Source organism: Equus caballus, chromosome 14, assembly GCF_041296265.1.
Source record: "Equus caballus isolate H_3958 breed thoroughbred chromosome 14, TB-T2T, whole genome shotgun sequence".
In the NCBI taxonomy this organism is placed as follows: Eukaryota; Metazoa; Chordata; class Mammalia; order Perissodactyla; family Equidae; genus Equus; species Equus caballus.
Genome location: NC_091697.1, coordinates 17559288 through 17578574, shown reverse-complemented (window position 1 = coordinate 17578574; position 19287 = coordinate 17559288). Strand labels below are relative to the sequence as shown.

Sequence of the window (19287 nt, the reverse complement as noted above, 5' to 3'; positions counted from 1 at the left end):
GCTTGACAGGGATTCAGGATGAGGGGGGAGTGGATGGATGTGACTATAAAGAAGTGTCACAAAGGAATCTTTTGGTGATAGATTAGTTCTATATAATGATTGTGGTGGTGGTAGCATGATCTACACATAACAGAATTACATAGAGCTGTATGCATGCACACATAATGCATGTAAAATAGTGAAATATGAATAAACTTTGTAGATTCTACCAGTATCATTTTCCTTTTTATATTGTACTATAATCATACAATATGTTATCATTGAGGGAAACTGGGTGAAGGCTACAGAGGAACTCTCCATACTTCTTTTTCAATTTCCTGTGAATATATAATTATTTCAAAATAAAAGGTTAAAAGAAATATTCCTCAGATTAATACTAATTAATTAATACTAATTTATTTCCAGTAAATAAGAGAAACTTTGCTTCAATAAAGATACATTCTCTCTCCTCTCCTCTGTAAACATACTGCATCTTCATAAGCCCAGGTTGATAATTATTGTTATGCAGTCTCACACCTTTTAAATCACAGGAAGAAGACAAAAAATTGATCAGTGTTTATGTTTACCTGTGTATTTTCGTTTTCCAGTACTCTTTGTTTATATGAGTTCAAGTTAGCGTCTTACCTGAAGGGCTTTCTTAGTTCTGCTTGTTCAGCAGGTCTGCTAGCACCGTATTAAGTCTGGGTTTTTCTTTATTTCACCTTCATTGTTGAAAGATGGTTTTGGATATGGAATTCTTGGTTGATGCTTTTTCCCCCTTTTATCACTCTGACTGTATCGATCCACTGCATTCTGGCTCCTGAGTTTCTGACATGAAGTTAGCTGTTAATTTTGCTGTGATTGCTCTGTAGGTGATGAATCGTTTTCTCTTTCTGTTTTCAGGATTTTCGCTTTGTCTTTAAACAGTTTGGCTCTGTTGTGTCTAGGTGTGGATCTATTTGTATTTATCCTATTGGAGTTCAGTAAGCTTCTGGGATCCATAGATCAGTATGTTTTATCAAGTTTGAGAAGTTTTTGGCCATTATTTATTCAAATATTTTTTCTTCCCCCTTCTCTCCTATCCTTCTAGGACTCCCATTATACCTCTGTGTTGTTTTCCACAGGATTCTTGGCTTCTGTTTATTTTTCTTCATTTTTTCCTTTCTGTTCATGAGATGGGATAATTTCTGTTGGTCAATCTTGAAGTTCACTGATTTATTCTTCTGCTATCTCAAATATGCTGTTTTTTCATTTCAGTTACATTTTTGACTCCATAATTCCCATTTCATTATTTAAAAAAATTTCTTTCTCTTGATTGAAATTTTTAATTTTATAAGTCTGTCATATTTTCCTTTAATTCTTTAAAAAATTTTTTTGCAGGGAAAGATTCTCCTGAGCTAACATCTATTGCCAAGCTGCTTCTTTTTTTGTTTTTTTCCCCAAAGCCCCAGTGCATGGTTGTACATCCAAGTTGTAAGTCCTTCTAGTTTTTCTATGTGAGCCACCCCACAGCATGGCAGCTGGATGGGCGATGTGGTTCTGTGACTGGGAAATGGATCCAGGACCCCCGAGTGGTGAGAGTGCCTAACTTTAACCGCTAGACCATCAGGGCTGTCTCCCTTTAATTCTTTAAACATTTTCTTTTAGCGTTTGGAACATATTTATAATAGCTGCTTTGAATTTTTATCTGCTGTGTCCAAGAAACTGGCCCCTTCAGAAACTGTTCCTATGGTCTAGTTTTTTCCATAAGTATGAGTCACAATTCCCTATTATTTTGCATTTAAAATTAAATTTTTGTTGTTGTTGAAAACTAAACTAGACATTTTAGATAATGCACGTAACAAACTTGAATTCTGACTCTCCCTACTCTGAAGGTTTTTTTTGTTGTTGCTTTTGTTTGTCTGTTTTAGTGACCTGCCTGGGCAAATTCTGTGGAGTCTGCCTTTTCCGTGGTGAGCAGCCACTGATATCTATGCTCACTTTTTTTCTTGTTTTGATTTTTTTTTGAGGAAGATTAGCCCTGAGCTAACATCTACTGCCAATCCTCCTCTTTTTGCTGAGGAAGGTTGGCCCTGAGCTACATCCATGCCCATCTTCCTCTACTTTATATGTGGGGACCTGCCACAGCATCGCCTGATAAGCGGTGCGTGGGTCCACACCTGGGATCCAAACTGGCGAACCCTGGGCTGCTGAAGCAGAACATGCGAACTTAATTGCTGTGCCACTGGACTGACCCCTTGTTTTGATTTTTAAGCCTGGCTTCCTAGAGGTTGTCTGTGCATCAGCATATCTTTGTGATTAGCCAACAACTGGTCAAAAGTTGTGCTGAAACATTTTGAGCCAGTAGGGTTTCCACCCTTTGCTGGTAGATCTGTGTGTGGATTGGGGAACACATCAAAGTTCAGGCACTTATAAGTCTAACTCAAACTTTTGCTTCTCACAAAGTCTCTGCATATCCCCTGTGCATGCATTAAGAGCTCACCTTTGGATGGTGACTTGCACATGGCTAGAGCCTTCTCTAGTTTTTCCTGAGCCTGCATTCAGCCTTGACCATTGTGCATAGACTTCCAGATCTCTAGGTGTATGTGGCAATTTATTAAGACTCACTATGCCTTTCTTGCTTCCCAGATCTCATTACTAAATTTCTGACTATTCTTCTAGTCTGTTGCTTGCTGTAACCAAGAAATCCAACCTTAGGCTTCCTGTGATGTTAGCCTTCCCATTTTGTTCTCCATCAAGATTGCCACTGTTTCCAACAACACACTCAGATGTGGTTTATTATATTCTCTGCTACAAATCGAGTCAGCCACCTGCAATAGAAAGTTTCTGGTTTTCACAGCTGGCTCTTCTCTGGTAGAAATACTGTGGTGACGGAGCTGGGGGTGGGCAGATGGGAATACCCAAGCTAAATGCACCATACTGCCATTGTTCTCTCCCGAAGTTCAGTAGTTTTTGTTGATATTTCTCAACTTGTATGCCTTTGGTGGATTACTAAGAATCCTGAAACTGTTATTTATGACAATTTTTCCCAGTCTTATCATTGCTTTTAAAATTATGATTTTTAATTAATTATATATCACAGACAATGTACAGGAGGGTCCTGTGCACCTTTTACCCAGTGTTAATATTGTGACTCACTATGGTACCACATAAAAAAGGGGAAACTGACATTGGTACAATCCATAGAACTTACTGAGATTTCACCAATTATACGTGCATTCATTGTGTGTGTATATATAGCTCTATACAGTTTCATCACATGGAACGTCATGTAAACACCACATTTACTATGCTAACTGTACCATCCCCACAAGATTCCCTCCTGCTACACCTTCATAGTCACCCCACCCATCCCTAACCCTTGTGAACCACTTGTCTGTTCTTCGTTTCTATAATCATGTTATTTCATAAATGTTATATAAATGAAGTCATGCAGTATGTATCTCTGATGTGTGTTTTCTAACACCAGCAGGCTATTAACTCAATGTTGACACTAGCTACCTGGAGATAGCATCAGATCCCGCATGTTAAGGGCTCAGTCCCGCAAGACTGCCTCCACTTCAGACTCCATTCACAAGTCCAAATTGTTACCTGTGCTTCTGACTGACTAGCTGCAAACTGGAGGCTCCTACAACCCCCTCCTCACATTCAATAAATTTGCTAGAGTGGCTCACAGAACTCAGAGAAGCATTTACATATGTTTACCACTTTATTATAAGGGATATTATAAAGATACAGATGAACAGCCAGATGAAGAGGTACACAGGGTGGTCCAGAAGGGTCTCCAGCACAGGAGCTTTTGTCCCCATGGAAGTGAGGTGTGCCGCCCTTCAGGCATGTGGATATGTTCACCAACCCAGAAACTCTCAAAATCCTGTCCTTTTGGGTTTTTATGGAGTCTGCATTCCATAGGCATGATCGATTAAATCATTGGCCTTTGGTGACTGAACTCAATCTCCAGCACCTCTCCCTTCCCCAGTGGTTGGGGTTGGGGATGAAAGTTCCAACCCTCTAATCATGGTTGGTTCCCCTGGCAACCAGCCCCTCTCCTTAGCTTACGTAGGGGTTTTCTAAAAGTCACCTCCTTAACAAACTCGGGTGTGGTTTAAAGGGGCTTACTGTGAATAGCAAGATACTCCTTTCACCTTTATTGTTCTGAAGCTATTTCAGAAACTGAGGACAAAAGAAAAATTGTTATAACAAAAGATACTTCCATTGTTCTTATTACTTAGGAAATTACAGGGGTTTTAGGAGCTCTGTATCAGAAACAGGACAAAGACCAAATATATATTTCTTGTTTTAAGTCACAACATCACAGTATCCTTTGGAGATTGGCTTTATTCACTTAGCATAATTTCTTTGAGATTCATCCAAGTTATTGTGTATATTGATGGTGATTTCTTTAATTGCTGAGTAGTCTTCCATGGTATGGAGGTACCACAGTTTGTTTAACCATTTACTCATTGAAGAACCTTTGGTAGTTTCCAGTTTGGGTCTATTAGAAATAAGGCTGCTATGAACATTTATGAACAAGTTTCTTCATGAAAATAAATTTTCATTTCCTTATGATAAATGCTCAAGAGTGTAATTATTGGGTCATATGGTAAGTCTATTTTGGTTTTCAAAGGAACTGCCAGACTGTTTTCCAGACTGCTGTATCATTTTATATTTCAACCTGCAGTGCATGAATGATCCAGTTTCTCTGCATCCTTACCAACATTTGGCATTATCACTACTTTTTATTTTAGCTACTCTGATAGGTGTGTAGTAATATCACATTGTGGTTTTAATTTGTCCCTAATGGCTAACGATGTTAAACATCTTTCCTTTCTTATTTGCCTCTGTATATCCTCTTTGGTGAAATATATATCCACATCTTTGCCCATGTTTTAATTGGATTATTTGTTTTACTGTTGAGTTTTGAGAGTTATTCTTATATAAGAATTTTAGATATAATTCCTTTGTAAGGTATGTAATTTACAAATATTATCTCCCAGTCTGTAATTTGTCTTTTCATACTCTGAACAGTCTTTCTCAGAGCAAAAGATTTTAATTTTGATGAGGTCTAATATTTCAATTTTTCCTTTTATGGTTCATGCTTTTGGTATCAAATTTAAGAATTCCTTGCCAATTCTAGGTCCAGAATAGTTCCTCTCGTGGTTATTTTTCTAGAAGTTTCATAGTTTTGCATTTAAGTTCATGGTCATTTTGAGTTACTTTTTCTGTAAGGTGTGAGGTTTAGGTCATGTGTCACTTTTTTGGCCTATGTATATTCAATTGCTTCTGCTCCATTGTTTGAAAAGACTATCCTTTTTCCATTGAATTTCTTTCATCCTTTATCAGAAATCAATTGGGTATGTTTGTTTCTGGGTTCTGTACTTTGTTTTCCATTGGTCTGTTTGTCTCTCCTCTTCTGGTACCACATTGTCTTAATTATTGTAGCTATACGGTAAGACTTAACATTGAGTGATTCCACCACTTTTCTTCTTTTAAAAATTGTTTTGAGCATTCTGGGAGCTTTTCTTTTCCATAAGCACTTTAGAATTAGCTTGTCTATGTCTGTGAAAAACCTTGCTGAGACTGTGATAGGGACCGTGTTAAACCTATAGATGACCTGGCATCTTCATTATGTTGAGGTTCTAGTCCTTGAAGATGGTATGTCTCTCCAAGAATTTACATCTTCTTTCATTTGCATTTTGTAATTTTTATCACACAGATCCTGTGCATATTTTGTTAGATTTATACCAAGTATTTCATTTTCTCTGAAGCAATTATAAGTGGTATTGTGGCCTTGATTTTGGTTTCTACTTGTTCACTGTCAGTATGAAGAAATGCAATTCATTTTTGTATGTTGATCTTGTATCTGAGACCAGATCAAACTCACTAATTCATTTTTGGAGGATTTTTATTTGTAGATTTCCTTGGGACTTTCTACATAGACAATCATGTCATCTGGAAATGGAGAGAGTTTTACTTCTACCTTTCCAATAAATATCCCTTTTATCACTTTTAATTGCTTTATTACAGTGGCTGGAATTTCCCTTGTTGAATAAGAATGAGAGTGAATACTTTTGCCTTGTTCCTGATCTTAGAGGAAAAGCATTCAATCTTTCACCATTAATTATGATGTTGGCTGTAGGTTTTTTGTAAGATTTTCTTTATAAGGTTGAGGATGATCTCTATTCTTACTGTAGTAAGAATTTTTGTTTTTTAAAATCATGAATGGCTGTTGAATTTTGTCAAGTTTTTTTCTGTTGCCAACTGATATGATCATATATGATTTTTCCTCTTTAGCCTGTCAATATGGTAGATTACATTGATTGATTGTAGAATATTGAACCAGCTGTGCATACGTGGAATAAATCCTACTTTGTCTTGGTGTATTATTATTTTTAAGAATCAACATTTTTTTTTAAAGTTTGGCACCTGCGCTAACATCTGTTGCTGATCTTTTTTTCTTCCTTCTTCTCCCCAGAGGCCCCCAGTACATAGTTGTATGTTCTAGGTGTAGGTCCTTCTGGTTGTGCTATGTAGGATGCCGCCTTAGCATGGCTTGATGAGTGGTGCGTGTCCACGGCCAGGATCCCAACCTGCGAAACCCTGGACCAGAAGCAGAGCATTCAAACTTAACCACACGGCCATGGAGCCCGCCCATACTATTTTTATACATTGTTGGATTTGATCTGCTAAAATTTTGTTGAGGATTTTTGCATCTACATTCATGAACAGTTTGGTCTTTTTGTTTATGTGCTGTATTTATCTGGTTTTGGTATTGGAACAATACTGGCTTCAAAACATGAGTTGAGAAGTATTCCATTCTCTTATATTTTCTGGACAATATTGTATAAAATTAGCATTAATTCTTCCTCAAATATTTGGCAAATACTCCAGTGAAACTATCTGGGCTTGGAGATTTCTTCTTTGGGAGATTTATGATTACAGATTCAATATCTTTACTAGTTATAGGAATATTCAGGTTATCTATTTCACCAGTCTTAGTAGTTTGTAGTTTTGAGGAATTCCTCCATTTCTTCTAAGCTGTCAAATTTATGAACATAAATTTATTCATAGTATTCCCTCATTATTCTTTTAATGGCTGTGAGATCTGTTGTCCTATCCCCTTTAGTTACAGATAATTGGTGACTAGTGTTTTCTATCTTTATCAGCGTTGCTAAAGGTTTACCAATTTTCTTTTTCTTTTTTAGAGATCTAGCTTTTTGTTTAATTTTTAAAATATTTTCCTGTTTCAATTTCATTGACTGCTGCCTTTGTCTTTATTAATTCTTCTGCTCACTTGATATTTATTTTTCTTCTTTCTCTAGTTTCTTGAGATAGGAACTTAGATCATTGAGTTCTACTCAGTTCTTTTCTATTTTCTAATGTAAGCATTTGTTGCTATAAATAACTTTGTCAGCACTGCTTTAGATGCATCCCACAAATTGTGATATATTGTGTTTTTATTTTTATTCAAATCTATGTATATTTCATTCCCTGTGGGACTTCCTCTTTGACTCATGAATGATTTAGAAGCATGTTGTTTAATTTCCAAGTACTGGAGATTTTTTTCTTGCCTTTCTGTAACTGATGTCTAGTTTTATTCTAGCATGGTCAGAGAACATACTCTATGATTTCAATTCTTCTAATTTGTGAGGTTTGTTTTATGACCCAGGATAAGGGCTACCTTAATAAATGTTCTATGGGTGCTGCAAAGAGTGTGTATTCTGCTGTTGTTGGGAGTGTTCTATAAATGTCAATTAAATTATTTTTATTGATAACATTGTTGAATCCTTCTATTTTGCTGATTTTCTGTTAGTTTTATCAATTGATGAGTGGGCACTGAAGTCCCCAACTACATTTGTGGATTTATCTATTTCTCCTTTCAGCTCTTTCACTTTTTGCTTTATGTATTTTGAAGCTTTGTTGGTTGGTACATACACATTTAGAATTACTGTATCTTCTTGGTGGATCGATCTTTGTGTCATTATGTAACGTTTCTCTTTGTCCGTAATAATTTTCTTTGCTCTGACGTTTACTTTACCTAATATTAACATAGCCACTTCTGCTTTTAAAAAAATAATGTTTACATACATGTTTTGTCTTTTTTCATCCTTTTACTTTCAACCTACCTATGTCATAATGTTTGAGGTGAGTGTTTTGTAGGCAATGCATGGTTAGGTCTGCCAATCTTTGTCTTTTAATTTGTGTATTCAGATCATGCACCTTAAAGTAATTATTGATATGTTAGGGCATGCTTCTGTCATCTTATTTGTTGTCTGTTCCCACTATTTCTCATTCCTCTGTTTCTTCTTCCTTCCACCCTGTGAGTTACTTGAACATTTTTTACAGTTCCACTTTATTTGCAATGTTTTTCAGCCTATCATTTTTGTATGGTTTTCTTGGTATTTACTAAAGGCATAAACATAAGTATATGTAATATCACAGCCTATGGTGTTGATGTCTTACCACTTCAAGTGAAATGTAGAAACTTTACTTCCCTTTACCGTCCTCACTTTTTAAATACAATTGTCTTAAGTATTTCCACTATATACATTGAGCACCATGTCAGATGGTGTTATAACTTTTGCTTCAACAATAAAATGTGATTAAAGAAGCTCATGAGGTGAAAGATTGTATATTTACTTCTATTTTTATCCATTCTGATAATATTTCTTTTCTGAAGGTCTCAGCCTCCCTCTGCTACTATTTTCTTTCTGTTTGGAGATCTTCCTTTAGTGAATGTTTAAGGGTAGATTCTGCTATCAATAAATTCTCTTAGTTTTCCTTTGAGAATATCATTATTTCCTATTTATTCCTGAAGGATAGGTATGTGGAATTCAGGATTGACAGCTCTTTTCTTTGAGCACTTGAAAAACGTGCCACTTCTTTTTGGCCTGCATTGTTTTAGTGAGAAATCTGCTGTCATTAAAATTGGCATTCCTTTTTATGTAATATCTTGCTTCTTTGTGGCTGCTTTAAAATTCCTTGTTAGTTTCAGAAATTTAATTATTAGTTTTCAGAATTTTAATTATGTTGTGTCTTGGTGTGGATTTTTTTTACTATCCTTTTTGTGATTTGCTCAGCTTCTTGAATCTGTAGGTTTGTGTCTTTTGCCACATTTTGGACATTTTTAGGCATTATTTCTTCCACTACTTGAGAGTATGTTCTCTTTTTTTTTTTGTCTCTGTTCTCTCTCTTCAAATTGAGTAAATTCTATTGACTTGTTTTGAAGTTCATTGATTCTATCCTGTTATCTTCACTTACTATTGAGTCCATCTAGTAAGTGTAAAACTTTTAGTTATTTTATTTTTCAGTTATATGATCTCCGTTTTGTTCTTCTTTTACAACTTCTAATTTTATTACTTAAATTTCTAATTTTTTTTCATTTGTCTCAAGAGAATTTGTAATTGATTATTGAAGCATATTTATGACGACTGCTTTAAAATTCTTGCCTGATAATTCCAACATCTGTTGCATCTTGGTATTGGTGTCAGTTGATTGTTCTTTCTCATTCAAATTGCAGTTTCTGTAGTCTTCAGTATGAGGAATGATTTTCTATTTTCCCTGACATTTGGCTGTTATGTAAGAGACTCTTGAACCTATTTCAGTCTTCTATTTAGCAGGCTGTTTGTCTGTGTAGGTTTAGCCTGTAGGTTCCAGCCTATTTTTGTGAACTTGACGGTTTAGCTTTCAGAGCCTTGCAATGCTCTTCTGGTCTGCTTCATTCTTCTGGAGCTCCTGGTGCTCCTGTTCAATGCCTGCTGGTGCTGTCTTTGGGACAAAAAGTGTTTCCTGGTGTCCCTGGGCCACCTTATATTGGAAACGGGGGTGGGTCAGAAGCCACTGCTCTCCCGTCTCCTTATGCCATTGGTGATGGCAGGCAGACCAAGGACTTTGCTGCTGATGCTGCTTTGGGCATTTGAGGTAGCTGGCTGGTGACTCAGTTGTGGAGTGAAGGTTGAGGCTCCCCACTCAGTCTCTGTTGGGCTTCCCTTTTATTGTCCTTTGGCCAGAGAGAGCAGGCTTTCACTGTTATGTTTTTTTGTCTATGCCTGTTGGTTGATCCAGGTTTCAGACCTCTCTGGCACCAAGTCCTGGGTATATAAGAGATTAAAAAGAAAAACACAGGGAACTCATCACATGTCATTCCTCAAATCCTGAGGTCCATAGTCAGTTTGCTTTATTTTTTCCAGTCTTCAGAGTCTTTTTATTGTTGTCTGCTTAATAATTTACAAGGTAGTATTTGCATTAGAGGGAAGAAGCAGAGAAAAGTAAGTATACATCATCTCCACAACCTACACCAGTTGGATCTGGTGTCTCTAACATTGCTCTTTGAGGAGAGAATTTTCTGACCTCCTTGCTCTGCCATTCTGGAATTCCCATCCCCAAATCAGTTTAATTATAAATTTTCTAACAAAAGTAACATTTTTCCCCCATATTTGTATCCTCTTCACAAGGGTCCTAGCACAAATATCCATCAACTATTCCCATGGATTTTTTGTTATTTGGACATTTATGTTCTTAAAATGGGTAAACAAATTAATTATATTATATAATTATACATTTCTGGGGCCATTTTTCTTGTATCCCGGTCTATTCTCTGGGCCCTCTTTTGCCCTGCTGACATTATTCTTCAATAGTTCTTCTGGTGATGCTGTGTGGGAGGAAGCTCTCTTAGTAATTTTATGTCTTCAATGATTTTTTTAGCCCTTACTTTTGAGAGATATATAGGTTGGTATAAAGTTTTTGGGTTGACACTTAAATCCCCTTGCCACCTGGATACTAGGGCGTGGTCATCTGAAGACACTCTGAGTTTTGAGTCCATTGGGCAAATGCATTTCCATGGTAAGATTTTGTGTTCTGGTGTCAGGGTCAGCCATTCAAATGTGGATCCTGTACAACCCAGTATGTGTCTTGGATAAGTCACTGACCCTCTGTTTACTTACAGTAGAAATGGGGATAATCATAGTAAGTGAGAGTTATACTTGCTCATGTGAGTCCTCCATGAGGTCAAGTGCTTCGCGTTTATTAGCCCTTTTATCCTCTTCATGTAGTCACTATTATTTTTATCTTTTACAGGTAGTGGAGCTAAGACCCAGAGCAATTAAATAACTTGAGGATGGAGACATCATGATCATCTGCTTATGAGCTGACCTTCAAACCTGAGTGCCTAGGCTGTGTTCTGTACATGTAGTGGATTATCACATTCCATGTAGAGTCACTTTGACACTTAAAGAAGATACTCATCTAAAGTGCTATATGTAGTATCTGACCTATACTTAAGTGTTCGGGGCATGTTATCTCTTATTATGATTTCCTCCCCTCTCGCTCCATCTGTGGCCCACACAGCCCTTTAGAGAACCCTCCCACTTCCCTTGGCCATCATGAGAGCTCCTCATCAGGGTACTCCTCAACCCTTCTTTCCTCAAGGGCACCATACTGATCACAGCTTCCATGCAGAGCCTGGGGGAAGTGCCCCTTCCTCCTCCTGGAGCCACTCTATGTGTCATGCCACTGAAGAATCTGTGCTTTTGTCCAGAGCATCACAAAACTCCTCTTCAGTGGCACCATCAGCTTCAACCTCTGATATCAAGTCAGATAATATGGGACCAGGTTGAGGATAGATGCCAGTCCACTGTCCTGCACACACCCTCCTTCTTCTCTCTTGTTTCTGTTCTCCATAAATTCCACCTACCTTCCCACCCCACTGTCCTGCTTCCAGCCACCCATTTTTTCACCTACACATCTTCTCTCCATTGCTAACTTGATTGAATCCAATTTAGTGTCCTGCTCTCAGGTAGTGAGGGCTACAGGGCAGCACTTCAACGAGCCATGATAAAAGAGAAGCAGGGCCCGAGACCTGCCTCAGAGGTAAGTCCTGAAGGAGGAGGGAAGACTGGGGCAAGATGTCCCACCAACACTGGGGCCAAAGGCCCTGTGTGGCCAGCACCAGAAGAGGGCCAGACTGTTCTAGAATGGGACAGGGACAGGACTGGTGAGGTGAGAACCTAGCGTTAGATACAGAGCAAAACAATCCTACTCTAAATCATCCCCCAGGCACCCCTTCACGGGTGTGGAGGATGGAAGGGTACCATAGCAGCCTGTCCTGGGCTAGGGTCACTCACTGTGAAATGACAGATGCCAGACAGGCATTATATGACCCTCGCTGCTTAGGGCTGGAGCCTGGCATTGTTTGCTGAGCACCAGGGGGTGGCAGCACCAGGGGACTCAGAAGGTTGGCTACAGCCAGGACTCTCCTCCTTCCTTTAATAGTGACAGACAGCTACACAGTAGGCTGGCCCTCAGCTCAGGGTCTCAAGATATGATGAGTGATTCAGGAGATTCACACCAGATTCCTCAAGGCTTAAGTGCAGGACGAGTGTCTAGCACAACTTAAGAGACTCTGGGTTCTTGGAGCAGAAGCCCCTTGGATGAGGCAAGTACTGACCTGGAACAGGGGCCCCCACCACTGCCACTTCTGTATGGTGTCCTGCAAGAACACAACACCCCTGCTTCTGCAGGTGAGACTCTCTTCTAGAGGCCTTAGGTTTATTATTGAGATGGTGAACTTTGTATTGTATTCTATTTTGTGTGTTGGGGCCATGAAAGGCAGGGTCTGGATCTTTCCTGAAGGATGTGGATAGCATTTGTATTCCTCATCTTGTACATCAAGGTGTCCACAGACATGGAAAGGTGGATGGGAGCCAGGCAGAAGAGGGAAGCTTGGGGACAGGTGATTGTTTCCCTGTGAGGTCAGTGAGGTCATAAGAGGTGGGTGCCCCTTCTTTGAAGTGCAGCTTAAAAAAAAAATCTTTTCCCCTCCTCTCCCTGCCTTTAACCAATGTTAATGACATTCTCATGTGAATATATATGTATAAACATAAATGGCACCCAGAGAAAGTTGGTCACCATTTGGTTTACAAAAATGGGATTATGATGTATGTATTTCTCTGCATCTTACTTTTCTTCCTAAACACATCTGAGAAATACACATGAATCAGATGATAGGGATCTAGCACATTCTTTTTAAGACCTAATCCGGACAGTCACTTTAACCCTAAGGACCTAAGCCTAAGGTACCAACCCAAATCTTACCTGTGAGCCTCACCCCAACCCTAACTCAAACTCTAACAGTAGGATCCTCACTGGAACCCTAATCCCCATGCCCTAGTCCTACAAACCCTAACACTAATTCTGAGGCCCTAACCCACAGTGGAAATAAACTGCAATGCACTAGGCCTCTCACTATTGAGGAGCACCAGGAAAAATTTTGCAATAACATCCTTGTATGTGATCTTAGTGATTATTTCCTCGGAATGGATATCCAGGAATGAGATGACTGGGTCTAGGGGCAGATATATTTTAATGCTATTGGACGTTGTCAAATTGTTTTTCCAAAAAAGAAAGTTGTTTGTCCCTGCGATATGTAAGAGGACCTGTTTTCCTGCCTCACCACCTGAAACAGGATTCCTTACCGCGGCGAACTTCTCTCCACTTGAAGTAGCCTTTGACCAGCGGAGGTAGGTGGGAGGACAGGGCAGGTCTCCACTCAATCATTACTAAACCTTAAAGGGGCTCCCGGGCGCCCAGGGACCCCTCCCGAGATCCACATCCGGGGAGGGAGAGAGACTTGGGAAGAGGTGCTCTCACCCCCATGTTGACGTCCTCAGGGAGACCCCGTACGCCGCTCCTTGGAACTGGGAAGAAGGAAAGAACCAGTTGCCTGGCGCTGGCCGAGCAGGGACCCTCTCCAGCTCGCAACGTCTGGCCTGAGACCTTGGCGGGCCCAACATCCAGCGTCCCCGACCAAAGCGGGGGGCGTTACGACCAGGCGCTGCTTCTGTGGGCCAGCCGCCCTAAACCTTTAAATGAAACACCTGTTTCACTTGGGGTGGGAAAGCCACGAGAGAAAGGGGAGAATTTCGAAGAAAGAAGGGGGGTCAGACAAGCAGAAGCCTGAAAGAAACTCAAGCTAGCACGGAAAGGGATGCAGAGAGAGTGAGAGGGGCCGCGGGAGACTCGGAAGGATCTGGAGCCCCGAGGCAAGGTCCGAGGGAGAAGCGGTTGGCTCCGGGCTGCGGGCGTTCCAGCGTTGGGAGCGAGGCAGAGGCGCGGGCTCCGGGAGCGCTGTCCGCTCATTTGCGTCCGGCCCTCCCGATGGGAGCGGGCCTTCCACCTGCATTTAGGGGATGATAAACAAATAAGCAACAGGATATATTGGAGGATATGAGAAAACCACTTGATTTAAAACTAATTCAGCTTGACCTCGTTTTTCCAAAAGGGCCTGGCGTGGCCTGTTGAGCATACGTTGTACATCTCCTTAGAATATTTACTATGTCCGAAAGACAACAATGATGCCCTTCGAGATAGGGATGTAACTTCCCCTCATATTGGCATTTCTTTAAGGATAAGCATCACTTCTCAGAAACTAAAGATTAATTACTGACCTGCTGTGCTCACCTTGTGACCACTGACCTGCTGACCACTGATCTGCTGTGCCAGCCAAGCATCTCATGACAATTGCAAAAGGGACATTCCTGTCATATGTGATGTATGCTCTTTGTTCCAAGACGGTATATAACCACTCTGTACACCCCACTTCTTTGGTGCCCTTCCTTGGCGAAGGAAGTCCCCCAACTAGTCCTCAGATCTGACTCATAATAACTCACCCCAATTTTGATTTACAGATTGATTATGGATTATTTGCATCGACAGGGGTTTCCCCCCAGGGTGAGAGCCAGGTTCCTGGAAAAGGCCCTGAGGAGGAACAGGGTTGCCCCTCTCCATTAATGCACTGAGCAAACCCATTTTAAGAGCATTACCAAAACGGAGAAAAGTGGAGAATTTCTAGGGAAGAAAATGGAGAGAACAGAACAAAGGAGAGTCTGAGGGCAAAGAGGAGAAATAAGGGCAGGGCTCCTGTCTCCAGGCTCGCTGCCTGGTGCAGGCAGGGTGTTACAGTCTGAGTGACCAGCTTCTTCTCGCTGGAGTCTTTCTCTGGGGGAGAGAGGGAAAGCCTAGGACAGCAATGAGTGGGAGTATGGGGCAACGGTGGCTATTCGGTGCTCACAGCCTCCAGGAGGGGGCAGTACTGGAGGTTCTAGAAGGTTCGGCATGGGAAGCAGAGCAGAGAAAGCTCCAGAAGGTGGACCTGAGGGGACTCTTGTCCAGCTCTGCTTGTCCAGAATGAAGACACTCACCCTGGCGGGGGATCCGGGAAGGAGGACACTCCAGGGACATTCCCCAACTCTGTACCGGGTCTTCCATTTCAGCTTTCATCTCCCCTGGAAGGCCAGATACTTCTGGTCAGATTGCTCTGTCTTGTGCCATGAGGCAGAGATTCCCTCCAGCTGTAAAGGAGAAAATTCCAAGACATTTCTAAGATTTTGAAGCTGAACACTGTCTCACATATCTTCAAATGGGGACCCTCATCAGGAGATCCTGCTTTCGTCACAGTTGGAATGCATCTCTGGCCCTCTCCACCATCTCCAGGCCAGCAGGACTTCCCATTGGCAAGGCCTGGGGCCCTGGTGGGCCTGGGTGGAGAGAGGTTGGCAGTGACAGTTCCTCCCTGGGCCAGATGGGAGCCTGGTCAACAGGAAGAGGAAGGTTTAGCAGCAGATCAGAGGCAGCGGCCATCCAGAGACCTTGAGAGGAAGGACAGAGCACCTGCCTACTGCTGCCAGGAGGATGTGTGAGTTTCCTATCGTCGCCAGAACAAATTCCCACTGTGTTAGCGCCTTAAAACAACATTTATTCTCTCACAGTTGTGGAGGTCAGAAGTCTGGAATCACTGTTACTGGGCTGAAGTCAATGTGTTGGTGGGGCTGGCTTCTTCTGGAAGGTCTGAGGGGACAATTTATTTCCTTACCCTGGCCAGCTTCTAGTGACCACCTGTATTCATTGGTTTGTGGCCCTTTCTTCTATCTTAAAATCACCTCACTGCAACCTCTGCTTCCATCATCACATTGCCTTCGTTCTGACTGGTTTCTCCTGCCCCCCTCTAACTGGGACATGCAGCCCACCCACGTAATCCAGGATACCCTCCCATCTCAAAATCCTTAACTTGATCACGTCTACTCAGTCTCTTTTGCTCCACAAGGTAACAAATTCCCAGGTTCTGGGGCCTAGGATGTGGACATATTTGCAGGCCCATTATTCAGCCTACCAGAGAAGACTTGCTGGCTCCCCCACCCCAGAAGACTGACCATACTCGCTGGCAGGGGTCCTCTTTGCCCTCAGGCCTGTGGAAGGCAGCCTTCGTAATTGAGGAGACTAGGGGCAGGGGCAGGCTCAGCAGAGCTGCCTCACGGGCACAGGAAACAGGACTGCAGTTCACAGTGCCCCGGCCAGCGCTGGCCAAAAGGACTCTCTTCTTCCTGGGTGGAGGGGAGTCAGCTGGGGCTGCAGTATTTGGCCTTACCCACCTGCTGCGTTTTCCTACCCCCGGCCAGAGACAGGGAAAGAACGCAGCTCCCTCTACTCCCCCTGCATCCCTCCACCTCGGGAGTGGTGTGGGATGGGCTGATTGCACCCTGCACATCACTTGGAATACGGGTCTTCACTGTTCTTCATTTTGTATCAGTCTGATAGGTCTAAGTAAGATGATAGCTCATCATTTTATCATAATTTCAACTTGCATTTCCCACTACTAGGAGAGTCCTTTTCAAATATGTGTTTGCTATTTGTTTAGTTGCCCTGTGAATTTGATACTGATATGCTTTGACTGGTTTTTTCTTTTAATTTTGTTTTCAATTTGGAAATCCATATGTTGTATATTTTTTTATCTTATTCATTTACATATATATATATCCATTTTCCCCAATCTACTTTTCCTTTCCATATTGTTTATCATATTTTTTGCCTTTCGTATTTTTTATGAGTTTAAAAACATATTATTTGGTTAATAAATGGATTTTGGGTTTCACGTCTTGGTTTGAAATTGCTCCCCAACTCCTAGATTATCTCTTCAGCCTCTGTGGTAGGCAGAATAATGGCCTTCTCAAAGATGTCCGTGTCTTACCCCAGAACCTGTGAACATCTTCTATTACATGGCAAGGGGGAGTAAAGGAGTGAAGGCTGCAGATGGAATTAAGGATGCCAATCAGCCAACCTTGAGATGGGGAGATTCTCCTGGATTATTTGGGTGGGCCCAATGTAGTCACAAGAGTCCCAGTCAGTGAAAGAGAGAGGCAGGAGAGTGAGTTCTGAGTCAGAGAAGGAGCTGTGAGGACAAGAGAGGCAGAGGCTGGAGGGATGCGGTTGCTGGCTTTGAAAGTGCAAGAAACCAGGAGCCAAGGAATGCAGGCAGCTTCTAGAAGCTGTAGAGACAAGGGATTGGATTCTTCCTTAGATGTTCCAGAAGGAGCACAGCCTTGCTGACACTTAATTTCAGTTCAGTGAGACTCACATGGGACTTCTGACCTCCAGATTGTGCGATAGGTTTGTGTCATTTTAAATCACTAAGTTTGTGGTAATTTGTTGCAGCAACAATAGAAAACCAATACATTCTGCTAAGGTTACTTTTTGTTTTTCCATATTTAAATATTTGTTTAATCCTTAAGCACCGCATTATATCCTTTAAGGTTATGGTCCAGTATATTTTCTTACAGATAGTCAGGCACTGCAGCATCATTTATTAGATAGTCTATTTTTCTCTCACCAAAATACCAACTTACTTATAAATAAAATATTCTGGAATCTTGCTCCTGGCTCTAATTGCATTATTTTGTCTTTACCCTTATTAATAGTAAACTGTTTATTACAATGGCATTGTGTTTTCTAATGTCTAATAAAGTTGCCATTATTATTTTTCTTATTTAAAATTTGTCTGCAATTAACCAGTGATATTGTCTTTCATATAAATGTTAAGGTCACTTTATCCAATCACCACAGAAGCCCTAGTGAGATTTTAAGTGGAATTTCGTCATCTAGAGCCGGACGTGAGTGTGCAGGACCAGCCTGCAATGCAGCCATGAGGTCGTGGGTAAAAACATGCAGTCCTGAGGGATAGTAAAACAGGGGAGACTGCCTCACTATTGACATTTTGACATTATTGACATCAAGAGTTTCTCTAGAAACTCTTAATCAATGGGGAAGGCAAGGACTTAAATTTGCATTTGTTTATTGTGCTTGTCTGGTAACCTCCTGTAACTGACTCCCCCTACCCCCAACATCCTTCTTTGTCTTTTAGCTGGATATGATGTTTGGGGTGGTGGTTTTGGCCATTTTGGCGAGTTGCTGGGCTTGCCTGAGCCTCTCCCATCTATACATTGACAAATAGAAATGGCAAGCAATGGGATGTGTTGGAGTACATGAGGAACCCATTTGGTGTAAACCTAATTCGGCCTGACCTTGTCTTTCCAAAAGGGCCTGACCAAGGCGTGCATTGTATATCTGCTTTAAAACATTTACTATGGCAAGAACAAAGGCCCTTGAGATAAAGGTGCAACTTCCCTCCCCTTCCCAACATTGGCATTTCCTTAAGGATTAAGCATCTTCCCTTAGGCTAGGAACTGATTTCTGCGCTCACCTGTGACCGCCCAGCTTGAGACAATAGCCTTGCCTCCTGCTATGCCCACTAAGATGGCAGACCCACTACTTGCTGTGTCCATCAAGCGCTGTGCCAACAGGGTAATCTTTTGAATATTGTGGGAGGGACATTTCAGTCATATGTGAAACATCCTGTTTGGGGGTATATAACCACTCTGTGCACCCCACTTCTTCGGAGCCCTTTCTTCCATAGGGAAGAAAGGCCCTGGGCCATGGTCCTCATAAAGCTTTGTTTAATTTTCTCCTGCTATTCTGTCTCATGTGAATTTAATTCCTTCTCCGGCCAGATGAACCCAGAGAGGGTAGAGGAAATGTCTTCCTCCCCTACAGTTCTTACACAAACCTAAATGGTGTAGCCTACTGCACACCTAGGCTCTATGGTACTAATTTTACGGGCTCACCATTGTATAGTTGGTCTGTCATTGACTGAAACATTGTTATGGGGCACGTGACTCTCTAAATAAAGATATTTATTATAAGGAATTGCTCCAGATAATCATGGACACTGAGAAATTCCACAATCTGCCATGTGCAAGCTGGAGACCCAGGAAAGCTGGTGGTGTAATTCAGTCTGAATCCCAAGGTCTGTGGACCAGGGAAGCTGATGGTGTAGATTCCAGTCCAGATCTGAAGGCCTGAGAACCGGAAGCACCGAGGGCAGAAGATAGATGCCCCAGCTCAAGTTATCAGATAGGAAGAAAAAGGAGTGAATTCTTTCCCCTGCCTTTTGTTCTGTTCAGGCCCCCAAGGCATTGGCTG

General features: G+C 41.4%; 1 protein-coding gene across 1 annotated transcript in view; it reads left to right on the top strand.

Moving 5' to 3' along the window:
* The window catches only part of LOC100630328 (nuclear envelope pore membrane protein POM 121-like), a 76268-nt gene extending 58467 nt beyond the window's left edge, over positions 1 to 17801 (top strand). Inside the window, exon 4 of the mRNA XM_070234704.1 lies at positions 11056 to 17801. Coding sequence (XP_070090805.1) covers positions 11056 to 11059 — 4 coding nt within the window. The 3' untranslated portion in view covers positions 11060 to 17801. The remainder of the gene's footprint in view (positions 1 to 11055) is intronic.
* The last annotated feature ends 1486 nt before the right edge of the window (positions 17802 to 19287 follow it).